The sequence below is a fragment of the Lithobates pipiens genome, unplaced genomic scaffold (genome assembly GCF_037356315.1).
Source record: "Lithobates pipiens isolate NorthernLeopardFrog02 unplaced genomic scaffold, aLitPip1_a1.2 Scaffold_3, whole genome shotgun sequence".
Taxonomy (NCBI): domain Eukaryota; kingdom Metazoa; phylum Chordata; class Amphibia; order Anura; family Ranidae; genus Lithobates; species Lithobates pipiens.
In genome coordinates this window covers 255,787,900-255,801,038 of record NW_027507790.1, presented here as the reverse complement: position 1 = coordinate 255,801,038, position 13,139 = coordinate 255,787,900, and the positions used below count along the sequence as shown (strand labels likewise).

General features: G+C 44.8%; 1 protein-coding gene and 1 long non-coding RNA gene across 2 annotated transcripts in view; one reads left to right on the top strand and one right to left on the bottom strand.

The window, feature by feature from the left end:
- Positions 1-13,139, bottom strand: part of PSTPIP2 (proline-serine-threonine phosphatase interacting protein 2) — a 201,523-nt gene that overhangs the window by 4,121 nt on the left and 184,263 nt on the right. Inside the window, exons 13-14 of the mRNA XM_077463071.1 lie at positions 12,483-12,517; positions 8,565-8,619 (exon numbers count right to left, since the gene is read on the bottom strand). Of these exons, the coding sequence (XP_077319197.1) occupies positions 8,579-8,619; positions 12,483-12,517 (76 nt within the window). The 3' untranslated portion in view covers positions 8,565-8,578. The remainder of the gene's footprint in view (positions 1-8,564; positions 8,620-12,482; positions 12,518-13,139) is intronic.
- LOC143941113 (uncharacterized) overlaps positions 2,275-13,139 on the top strand; it is a 65,670-nt gene continuing 54,805 nt past the window's right edge. Inside the window, exon 1 of the long non-coding RNA XR_013263985.1 lies at positions 2,275-2,575. This is a non-coding gene — a long non-coding RNA (uncharacterized LOC143941113). The remainder of the gene's footprint in view (positions 2,576-13,139) is intronic.

Below are 13,139 nucleotides of genomic sequence, written 5' to 3'. Positions count from 1 at the left end.
TGTTGCACTGGTGCTCTAATCAAACAGGCGACCCCTGCACAGGTAGGCTGCATTGGGGACACAGCTGCACTGGGGGACGACGACACACAGGCTGCACTGGGGGGGGGGGGGGGCGACACACAGGCTGCACTGGGACGACGACACAAAGGCTGCACTGGGGGGGTGGACACACAGGCTGCACTGGGGACAACGACACACACAGGCTGCACTGGGGGGGGGGGGACACACACAGGCTGCACTGGGGGGGGGGGGCACACACAGGCTGCACTGGGGGGACAGACAGGCTGTACTGGGGGGCGGACACACAGGCTGTACTGGGGGGCGGACACACAGGCTGCACTGGGGGGGGGGGGACACACAAGCTGCACTGGGGGGGACACACAGGCTGCACTGGGGGGGGGACACACAGGCTGCACTGGGGGGGGGACACACACAGGCTGCACTGGGGGGGGGACAGGCTGTACTGGGGGGCGGACACACAGGCTGCACTGGGGGGGGCGGACACACAGGCTGCACTGGGGGGGGGGACACACAGGTTGCACTGGGGGGGGGACACACAGGTTGCACTGGGGGGGGGACACACAGGCTGCACTGGGGGGGGGACACACAGGCTGCCCTGGGGGGGGGACACACAGGCTGCACTGGGGGGGGGACACACAGGCTGCACTGGTGGACAAAGTTGTTGTTAATATTTATTTTTATAACTTTATTCTGCATAAAACATTTAAGTGTCATTTCATGATATAATTTATGAGGGCGTGTTTAGGGGCGGGATTAGGGGCGTGGCATAGCAAGGGTAGGGCGGGGCAACTGGTGGCGAGTAACCCTTGAGGCCTGGCTAGTAGCTCAGGACTTGAAATTTTGAGCCCTGTGAATACTTATGCACAACAGTGTTTGCACTTGTTTAACCATTTGACCTCTAGGCCAAATACTGACATCTCATACATGTAAAAATCAGCATTTTTTTTTTGCTAGAAAATGACTTAGAACCCCCAAACATACTTTTTTTACACATAGGCTCCAGAGAATAAAATGGTGAGTGTTAAAAAAAAATTTTGTCATGCGATATTTGCGTAGTAGGTTTTTTTTTTTTTTTTTTAGCAAAACACAGCATGAGGATACCATTCAAAAACAAATCAATATGTCTTCAGTGAAATACAAATACCGGTAGTGCTAAAATAAAAATAAAAGTCCTGATTACACTGACACTGAGCTGTAGAGTGGGAAATGTATCGGAATAATATCAATCAACTGCAAGAGGGTTCCCAACCACAGGAAAAGCAGGGGCCTCTTTTCCACCGTCAGGGTTTGCCTTCCACTTATATACAGTTCATCCGGAAAGTATTCACAGCGCTTCACTTTTTCCACATTTTGTGATGTTACAGCCTTATTCCAAAATGGATTAAATGCATTATTTCCCTCAAAATTCTACAAACAATCCCCCATAATGACAGCATGAAAGAAGTTTGTTTTTAATAAATTTGAAAAGATTTTAAACAAACAAACTTAAAAAAATCCCATGTACATAAGTATTGACAGCCTTTGCCATGACACTCAAAATTGAGCTCAGGTCCATCCTGTTTCCACTGATCATCCTTGAGACATTTCTACAACTTGATTGGAGTCCACCTGTGGTAAATTCAATTGATTGGACATGATTTGGAAAGGCACACACCTCTCTATATAAGGTCCCACAGTTTACAGTGCATGTCAGAGCACAAACCAAGCCATGAAGTCCAAGGAATTGTTTGTAGACCCCTGGGACAGGATTGTATTGAAGCACAGATCTGGAGAAGGGTACACAATAATTTCTGCAGCATTGAAGTCCCAATGAGTACAGTGGCCTCCATCATCCATAAATGGAAGAAGTTTGGAACCACCAGGGCTCTTCCTAGAGCGGGCCGCCTGGGCAAACTGAGTAATTGGGGGTGAAGGGCCTTAGTCGGGGAGGTGACCAAGAACCCAATGGTCAGTCTGACAGAGTGGCGAGAGAACCTTCCAGAAGAACAGCCATTTCTGCAGCACTCCACCAACATACTCTAACCTATTTGGCTCGAGCAACCGTGTATTATCGGCGCTGTGGGGATGAAGCAGCATTTCACTGTGCGATGAAGCAGCTTAGAGATGGAAGCCCCTCCTCTGTGTGAATCCTGTTGTGTACTCTAAATCACAAAAGTAATGGCGCGTACACACGACCAGACTTTGACAGACTAGGTCTGACAGAACAAATCCTTTGGACAATTCGTTTGTGTGTGGGCTTCATCGGACCTTTGCTGTCTAAAAATCAGATGGACTTTAGATTTAAAACATGTTTCAAATCTTTCCGACGGACTTGAGTCCTGTTGAAAAATCAGTTCGTCTGTATGCTAGTCCGATGGACGAAAACCGACGCTACGGCAGCTATTGGCTACTGGCTATGAACTTCCTTATTCTAGTCCGGTCGTACGTCATCACGTTCTAATCCATCAGACTTTGGTGTGCTTGTGTTTGCGTTTGTTCGGAAAGTCCATCAGGAAGACCGTCGGACCTAGTCCGTCAAAAAGTCCGGTCGTGTGTACGCGGCATTAGTTACACTGTGAGTATTACCTGTTTTTATTGCCTGCCATCTCTACATGCCATGCTTTTACCTACTGTGTTTTTACAGTTGCATATTTGTTTATGCCTATACTCTTTTTGATATTTTTGCGGTTTTATTATCAGACAAAACAGCTGGTCTCAAACCAGCCCCTGAAGAAGCAATTCTTCATACCTATATTCCGAAACATGTTGGGACTCCTGTGTACACGCACATTGTTTGGCCTCATCATAAGATCAACTGTATGTCTCAGAATCTAGCTGTTATGTAACTATTCAGTCTGATTCATTTGTTTTTAGGTTGATATATCTTGTGTACCAATTCTATTATTGCCTTGTGATCAATACATGTTGTATATTTTAATACACTTGCTACTCCCCTTTCTGGTTACTACCCTTTGCCCAAAAAATCCCTGGGGCACCCACTTTTGCAATGCACTCTACCATACAGGCCTGCATGGTAGAGTAGTCAGACGGAACCTACTCCTCATTAAAAGGCACATGACAGCCCGCCTGGAGTTTGCCGAAAGGCACCTGAATGACGCGCAGATCATGAGAAACAAAACTCTTTGGTCTAATGAAACAAAGATTGGCCTGAATGGCAAGAGTCAAGTCTGGAGGAAACCAGGTACCGTTCATCACCTGGCCAATACCATCCCTACAGTGAAGCATGGTGGTGGCAGCAGCAGTTTTTTCAGTAGCAGGAACTGGGAGATTAGTCAGGATCAAAGGAAAGATGAATGCAGCACTGTACAGAGACATCCTTGATGTAAACCTGCTGCAGAGGGCGGGGGGGGGGGGGTTCATCTTCCAAGAGGACAATGACGCTTAGCACACAGCCAAGATAACAAAGGAGTGGATATGGGACAACTCTGTGAATGTTCTTGAGTGGCCCAACCAAAGACCAGACTTGAACCCGACTGAACATCTGAAGATGGAGAGATCTGAACATGGCTGTGCACCGACGCTCCCCATCCAACCCGAGGGAGCTTGAGAGGTCCCGCAAAGAAGAATGTGAGAAACTACCCAAAATTGGTGTGACAAACTTGTAGCATCATACTCAAAAAGACTTGAGGCTCTAACTGGTGCAAAAGGTGCTTCAACAAAGTATTGAGCAAAGGCTGTGAATACTTATGTACATGGGATTTTTTTTTTTTTTTATAACTTTGCAAAGATTTCAAACAGACTTTTTCTCACATTGCCATTATGGAGTATTGTTTGTAGAATTTTGAAGAAAATAATGAATTCATTTTGGAATAAGACTAACATAACAAAATGTGGAAGAATACTTTCCGGATGCACTGTATTCTATAATCAGATGTTTGCTGATGCACAAATGAATGGAGTACATCGAAAGTCTCTATTAATTTTGGATAGACTGAAAAACATATGAAGAATTATGTCAGATTTTTTTCCTCTGTCTATGATCCCGCTAAGGAGATTTTCTCTTGCTGCCTATTGCTGTGGTAGGTACATTTAAGGTGGGGACATGGAATACGTGAAGCGCTGTGAATACTTTCCGGATGCACTGTATGTTACATAGTCCTTCATAGATGCATAGTCCGTCACTGGGAAAGGAGGAGGTCAAAGACTGTCAGGGAACACATAGCGGAACGAGCAACAGCAGTTCCATTGCATCCTAGACATCTGGATGATGACTTCAGAAGAGCTCTGCCCTCGGACTTCAACTTTTTCCTAGTTCAGTCCTATGTCCAGCCTGTGTAATAGTCCAGGGCTTATTACGCATGCACCAATGGCGTGTTGCCTCAAGAGGAAATCTGTGGCAACTGAGCATGCTCCAAAGACGCCTCAGTGCGCCAACCCGCACCTGCACAGAAGACCTGATGGAAAAAGGCAGGAAAATGTCCAGGAGGCGCACAGGAAGTGACCTCAACCTGATGAAAAAAGGTGGGAAAATGCCCAGGAGGCACACAGGAAGTGACCTCAACCTGATGGAAAAAGGCGGGAAAATGCCCAGGAGGCGCACAGGAAGTGACCTCAAACTTCCCTATATAAGCCCAGCACAGACACTGCCAAATTGCTGGATTAGCTTCACTCCCCCCTTGTTTCTGTGCTAGTGTGTGATCTATCTGAACTTCTTGTGACCTGGAAACCTATTTGAGTACTCTTGATTGCTGCTTGCCATTGACCTCAGATTTGTACCTTGACCAGTCTACTTCTTTGCCCCCTTTGTACTCAGCTGCCAGATTGGAACCGACCTCGGCTTGGATCTCGACCATTCTTCTTCTGGTTAACCCTTTTATACTTCGTTGCCAAACTGGACTTGACCTCGGCTCGGATCTAGGACTAAGGCTTGCATAGTGCTCTGCATCACTGGCACCTGTGCCACTCGGTATCCACCAAGTCTCTGTCTCCATCTCCAGAGGCTTCAAGGACCGAGGTGCAAGGGAGGACTCCCCACTACTTTGGTCTCACCTCAGGTACGTGGCCCTCGTGACAGCCTCTAAAGCCAGCTATTGGCTGGGAGAAAGCCAACACTACATCTGAGTAGTCAAAAAATGTACTTCCCATTTCTAAAGAAGGAGGTTTCCTTCTTTTGCCTCGGTTTCCACTAATACGACTTGGGACTGCAAAGTCGCATGACAAGTCTTATCCCATGATTTCCAATTAGCACCATTTATCTGTGCGATTTCAAGTCGCAGCGACTTCAGAGTAGTCCCTGCACTACTTTGGTTCCACTTTGATGCAACTTGAGGTCCATAGACCTCAAGAATACACAGGAATTGTTTCAAGTCGCATCGAAAACGTGGAGAAAATCCTGTGACATTCAGGTCGCAATAGTGGAAACATAAGCTTACTCTGATGGATGATATCAGAGACATTGTTGAAGAGGAAAGGAAAAATAAAATGTTTTTTCCTCTCAATTGCCTAGGAAAACTTTATCCACAGTCGGAACAAGGTCCCTATAACAAAGAATGGTAGCTCACCAATTGATAATTCAGCCTCAGTTGATCCTTTAGATAGATGAATAGACCCCAACTTAAAGGAGCTTACCAAATAGCGGGTAAACTCATTGAAGCAGCAATTGCCTTATCTGTATCCAAAGCCCTGTGGGCATGGACCACAAACATGGAAACAGTGATTCATCAAAATGTTCCTAGGGAAAATATAGTCAAAGCTTTGGAAGAATTATGGCTCCCAGCAGACTTCACTGGTGAGACGGCATTGCATACAATTTGTTAGTTCACAAGATCAATGTCACTACGTTTGATAACCATATGGGTATTGTGGTCAGAACGACGGGCAGCTGACACTGTGTCAAAACAAAATTAGTATAAATACTCTTTTTTGATGATAAATCACTCTTTGCAGAAAGGTTACAGAAAGCCATTTCCCACGTCACAGGAGGAAAGTCAGACTTGATTCCCCAGAACTGCAGAATTAGATGTACCCGGGTATTCAGGGATGCTTACTTGCACGCACCCATACTACAACTGTTACAGAAGTATCTGAGACTTTCGGTCGACCAGGCCCATCTTCAATTTCAGAGTCTCCCCTTTGGACCCTGCACTTCCCTCAGAGGCCTCCCGAGGTCCGGGCGGCACAGACCACTGATCACCTGACCTCACCCAGCAGGCCAAGGGATTCAAGAAAACCCCTGCCCATTGGCTGGGACACCCCACGTACCCATAACCTGACCTTGGGTTACCCTTCTTGTATCTAGTACCACCAAGTACCCGGCCACCTGGTGGTAGAAGAGAAAAGTGCAACAAGGCCAAGATTAGGGAGAAATCAATAGATCCCTATCAATCGACCAAGATAACGTCTCTTGGCAAGTAAATTTGTGAGGAAATCCCTGACTAAACTCCAGGGTGCTACATCTAGATTAAAGAAAAGAATCCCCACTCCTGCGATGTATGACATCATTTTGTCCTACGCTAGATACCAGGAAACAACTTAAAGAGGAAGTCCGCCCACCCCTGCAAAAATTAAAAGCCAGCAGCTACACAATACTGCTATGAAAAGGGAGACACAGGAAGCGCCAACCTGAGTGTAGTATTTTCAATGCAATTTATTAGCAAGGTAAGTAATGCACTTAAAGAACATAAGTTCAAAACGGGCTCATCTGTATAAGGTGGTGTTGCGGGTGTAGTCCGGTATTCTGGCAGATAGTGTCCTGCCATCATATAGTGTCCGCCCCGTACTGCGCATGCGCAGTACGGGGCAGAAGAAGCTTCAGAAAATCTCCAAAGCTGAACGGCGCCTGTGCCGTGAGTGGAGGTGGTAGCCCCACCATCCAAGCGGATATAGGGTTGTGAAAATTAGAGGGCCCCTCGCAGGCAAGCTTTGCTCGCCACACTTCGGGGCTCGGCCTCGCTGCGCTCGGCTCTTTTTTATTCCTACTCTATGTCCACTTGGATGGTGGGGCTAGAACCTGGACTCACGGCGCAGGCGCCGTTCATCCTCGGCTATTTTCGGAATCTGTGTTGCTCTGTACTGCGCATGCGCAGTACACAGTGGACACTATCTGATGGGGGACCTTATATGATGGGACACCGGCATCCAACATGAGCATCCACAGGTATGGCAGGTTGTAAGGGAGCCGTGATCTGTCCTGTGGCCACCATGAAGTCGGCAAGGGTTTAATTTTTTTACTGTAGAACTGTGAAAGTAATATTCACAGTAGCGATTATTTGCTCTTTTTGTACTATAAAACGGCTCATTTTCGTTTTGTTTTTTTAACCCCATTATGTTACTGGTTGATCGATTATGAAAATAGTAATTGATTAATTTCATAATTGATTATTTGTTTCAGTCCTACAGATGAGCCAGTTTTTAACTTGTGGTCTATAAGTGCATTACTCACCTTGCTAATAAATTACCTTGAAAATACTACACTCAGGTTGGCGCGTCCTGTGTCTCCCTCTTTTTATATCCGTTTACAGACCTGGCTTTTCTCTGAGGACAGTTGCCGCCTGCCATCCCATCCTTAGAACTGTTATCTTATGGACTGATGAGTTTTCATTGCTCATATATTGCCTGTGTTAACTTTACATGTACACGAGTGTTTGCGTGACAGTTTTTTTTTTTTTCTTTACACAATACTGCAGCTGCTGACTTTTAATAATAGGACACTTACCTGTCCTGGAGTCCTGCGATGTCGGCACCGCAGCTGATGTTTCCATCAGGCACCGCTGCACTCTCCTACTGGCCTAGCAGCAGGGGAAGGCGGAGGGAGCCGAGCTGTGATGTAATGCGCTGCGGCCCAGACTCCTAGAAGTGGGGAAAGGTATCCGCTCCCCGCCCCCCCTCCACATTTGGCACCATGAATCAAATTAAAGTGGTAATAACCTTGGGAGAAAAAGAAATCTGGACTCCCTTTAGGTTTATGCCATAATGTGCTAGTATGCACTGCATGACCGCACATTATGACAGACTTGCCTTTAGAAATGAAGCCCTCCAGCGACGCATTGTCACCAATGCAGAGGCTGTCACCTTCACCCGGTCTTCCTTCCGTGTTTGCAGGCCCCAGTTGTTTGAATGGTCGGGCCGCAATGATGCCAGGCAGCAATTCCACAGCATACTGTGTGGCTGTGCATGTGCAGGTGACATCATCGGCCATTGCTGATGGGAATATCTCTGAAAAGGTGCACGTTTAGGAGATTTTCATTGTACCTACAGGTACTCTCACAGGGTTAACTACCACTTTAAAAACTGTAAATATAATATACCATCCTCTCTATTTATTAATGCGGCATGAGAATTAAAAATAGTTGCTGTTGATTAGGAGATTTTAGTTCTGCTTTAAGGAGGGGAGGTATTGGGAAAGTTAAATGCTGCTTTACGCAACTTCCCAAACATCCATTATTTAGTTACTTTTTTTTGAGGTGCAACTTTTAATAAAGTCATAAATTCAACAAAACCTCACCAAATCTGTCTGCATTTCAAATCATTTTTTTCTGATCAGGTCTTGGAATAAACATTCTAGTTATGTTACATTTGTACAATATTTACAACAGCTCACTTACGTTTTTTGCTATTGCTACAATCTATAATCATCCACTGATGCATAGGCTGGATCATCTGGGGGGGAAAAAAAAAGAAGATTGATCTCACATAAAGCCATGCAGAAATGTTCATTTGTACATCGTTAAGGCCTCAATCACACGGGGTGTTTGCTCGTCTCCTCTGAACACCAGAAACAGGAGAAAAGTTCATAACAAAATTGGAGTGCAGGAAACAGTCATCCAGTTCTGGGAGGCCAAGGAAGTCCTCCCAGAACCCGGGCGTGCATCAGGCGCACTCTGACCACTGTGTGCTTTTTCACAAAGCTGATCACTGATCAATTCAAAGGGCCAATCACAGCAGCCCTTTACAAAGTGATCAGCTGTGTCCAATCACAGCGGATCACATGTACAGAGACTTGCTGATTATCGGCAGTCATTTCCTCACACTCTGTGTGAGGAAATGATTGCTGAAAACTGGCAAGGCTCTCAGTACATTACACTGATAATCAGGACACTGATCATCAGCACCTTCATGATCAATGCAGCTTATCAGTGCCCATCAGTGCCGCCCCATCAGTGCCGCCCCATCAGTGCCGCCACATCAGTGCCGCCACATCAGTGCCCATCATTGCAGCTACATCAGTGCCCATCAGCAAAGCTCCAAATAGTCCCTAATTTCGAGGGATTGCCTCTCATTTGGAACAAAGTTTCTCTGTCCCTCTTTCCTCCTCATTTGTCCCTCATTTTGGTCTGATCTATACAGTTGTATATAAAGTGCACTATTTATCAAACAGTGTTTCCCAGCACTAAACCTTTCATCCAAATTCTAAATTGCTGCATTTGAAAATTTCAAAAGCCAATATAAAGGAATAGTAGTGGTAAAAAAATAATAAATAAATCACGTGTGGGTTTAACTAACCTATTTTTAAATAATTCTCCTTTAAGGGGGCATGGCAGGGGGTGTGTCCTATGCTTTCATACTTTTGTTAATAGGTGTCCCTCATTCCCATCTTAAAAAGTTGGGAGGTATGCGTCAGTGCACATCACTGAAGGAGAAAAATTATTTATTTATTTGCAAAATTTTATGACAGAAACTAAGAAAAAGTTTAAAAAAAAAAAAAAAATGTGGTCTTTTTTCGCTTGATAAAAATGACACAAATTTCATATGGGTACAGCGTCGCATGACCATGCAATTGTCATCCAAAGTGTGATAGCACTGAAAGCTGAAAATTGGCCTGGGCAAGAAGGGGATGAAAGTGCCCCGTATTCAAGTGGTTAATGACAACCCAAATGCAGGTGGCAAACACAGTGCATTTGCCTGCACAGGATCACATGGTACAGAAGTACCATGCAATTCGGTTCCTGTGCATTTTATAAAGTAGTGCATGCGCTATTTTGGTGCGATTTTAAGCACACTGCACACGGATGGCATGTGAACTGTACAGGAATGCACAAGTATGCTCCTGTGTGATTCATGGTGTCAACTAGCCCTAAAGCCACGTATTGCACATGCTTATAGATGTGTTTAGGTGCTTCAAATGTGGAAACATTCATGGAATCCATTGTCCATTGGCAACGTATTAAAGAGTAAGTAAACCCTGATGGCCAATATAAGATAAGCCATGCATATGTGCCCATTATGTGGCATATATCTGCAAATGAAGCCTGCGCTGTCCCCGCTGGCGGCCACATCCACCTTCGCCCGCTTTCCTTCTGGGACCACGGACTCCAGCTCTGTGACTGGATGGAGTCGTGTGATGTCACTCCTGCGCATGCTTGTGGGGGCCGTCGGTCATGGCGCTTGCGAGTGAAGAAATGGCACGGAGGTCAGTTTCTTCACAGCACATGCGCCGATGACATCATTGGCACACTACAAGGTAAATATCTCCTAAACGGTGCATGTTTAGAAGATATTACTACTGCCTTTAGGTAAGCCTTATTCCAAGTGACAATCGGGGGTTTACATACACTTTAATGCTCAAATGCTCCTTAACACATCTAGCGTTTAGAGACGTTTACATGAGTTTAGGTGCATTCAGCGTTTTAGCTGCTCTTTAGCTCCTTTTCTGAAGGCAATTTTTCTTTTTTTTTTTCAGTCTGTAAATGCTCCTTTTCTAATACTCCTATGTGTGCATTCACACATAGACTAACATGGAGGTGCTTTTACAGGCTGAAAAAAAAAAAACCCACCACCAAATGTCTATAAAAGTGGTGTTTTTAAAGTGTGCATGAGACTTAACTCATTTTGTAAAATAGCAGTGGGATGTAAAAAAAAATTAAAAAAAAAATGAAAAAATGGTGAAAGGTGCCTGAAATAGAAGAGGTATGTCGCATACACACAATCGGAATTTCCGTCGGAAAAATCTCGGATGGTTTTTCTGACGGAATTCTGCTCAAGCTTGGCTTGCATACACATGGCCACACAAAAGTTCTTTCAACGGTCAAGAATGCGGTGACGTACAACACTACGACGAGCCGAGAAAATGAAGTTCAATGCTTCCGAACATGCGTAGGAATTTTGCGTGTCGGAATTGGTACAAACGATCAGAATTTCTGATCGGAACTTTTTCCAAAACGTAAAATCGAGAACATGTTCTTAATCTTTTTCTGGCTGGAATTCTGCCAGCAAAAGTCTGATCGAGCATACACACAATCACATTTTGGGACTAAAAGCTCACATCCAACTTTTGCTGGCGGAATTTCCGCTCATGTGTATGGGGCAGTATTCTACTGTTGCCTACCTCCCCTCTGTTCCAGCGCTGCGGCACCCATCACTGTCTATGGCCCTTAAACTTCCCCATACTGGCGGCGCACTGGAGCTCTGGACTGCTGCTCTCACACAGGACGCAGCGGTCTGGATCTCCAGCGGACCAATGCACCCACTGCTCCAATCATCAAATCTCCAGCTCCCTGTGCAGCACTAATGATTGGAGCATTATGCAGGAGGCATGTCCAGGCTACTGGCAGTGGGGCTGGACGCTGCACCTGTACCAACCAGGCACCTGAAATCATAGGAATTTAAAGCTGAGGGGCCAAACTGCCCAAGACGTGTTTTATACAGTAGACCAGGTCAGTCGTGTTCACACGCGGCATGGAGGTCATGAGATTGAATTTTATCAGCCAGGTATTAAAAAATCAACATAATATCACCCGGACTACTCTAAGGCTACATTTACATGGCCAAATAGTGGCAGCAAGGGATGGCTGCTGTCAAGAATCAGGAGATGCTTGCCAGTGGTTGTAAATGTTCAATGCATTGTGTGCAATCAGCAGCAGTTGACAGAGGCGGCTGTCAAATTTGTACCATAAATAGAGCCTACAGCCATCTCTAGGCACAGCTGATGTGCGTCCGGGGTTGGCGTTTATGAGCCGTTTTGGCCACACCCACTGGCCGCAACTAATCAGCCGGTTTGTATGTGTCCGTAGCACAGTTGTGTCCAGGGGCAGCATTTATCCACCTCTGAGGGCAGCAAACTATTCACACGCACATGCGCCCGTATGAATGTAGCCTAAAAGATTGGTTTGCACCATAATGCACATTGGAACACATAAACCGCGTTATAACGCACGCATTACTAAAACACTCTATACATATCCATTACAATGCAAAGTTATTTGTACTTTCAACGCATAGCTACAGTGTGAAGCAACACAAACATTGCGTTCTGCACAACCTATTTTTTCATGCATTGAGATGCATTGACAGCTCATTCATATTGAGTTGGCCCAACTAACGCAATGAGCCATTAAAATACACATATTACAGAGTAGTGTATAATGGGGGGGGAATGGACCCATAGATGTTAATCATTATTCCAAAACCTAAATACAAAAAGATAAATTCCTATTTTTTTTAGATTTCCTAATAAAGAATAACAAAATAAAATGGATTCTCTATTGCTATAGAATAGATAACACAAATATGTACGTTTGTCTTACCTGGAATGCTGATAGGAGTTTGTGGTGGAGGTCGCCTTGAAAAAAAAAAAAAGATGGGTTAGTCAAAAAACAAATGGAGCAAGGGATCACAAAATGTACATTGCTTTGAAAAAGTATTCATACCCCCTGAAATGTTACACATTTTGTCATGTTACAACCAAAAAACTTAATTGTATTTTATTGGGATTTTATGTGATCGACCAACACAAAGTGGCACATGATTGTGAAGTGGAAGGAAAATTATAAATGGTTTTTAACATTTTTTACAAACAAATATGTGAAAAGTGTGGCGTGCATTTGTATTCAGCGCAGGTTTTATATAGCGCCAACAGTTTGCACAGCGCTTAACAAAATAAAGGCAGACATTACAGTTACATTACAATTTGGTACAAGAGGAATCAGAGGGCCCTGCTCGTTAGAGCTTACAATCTAAAAAGGAAGGGTCAATTGATACAAAAGGTAATAGCTGTGGGGGGAATGAGCTGATGGAGGAAGTAAAACAGTGTTAGTTAGAAGCAGGATAGGCTTCTTTAAAGAGAAGGGTTTTCAGGGATTGTCTAAATATGGATAGATTAGGGGATAGTTGGACAGATTGGGGTAGGGAGTTCCAAAGGATGGGAGAAGCTCTGGAGAAATCCTGGAGGCGAGCATGGGAGG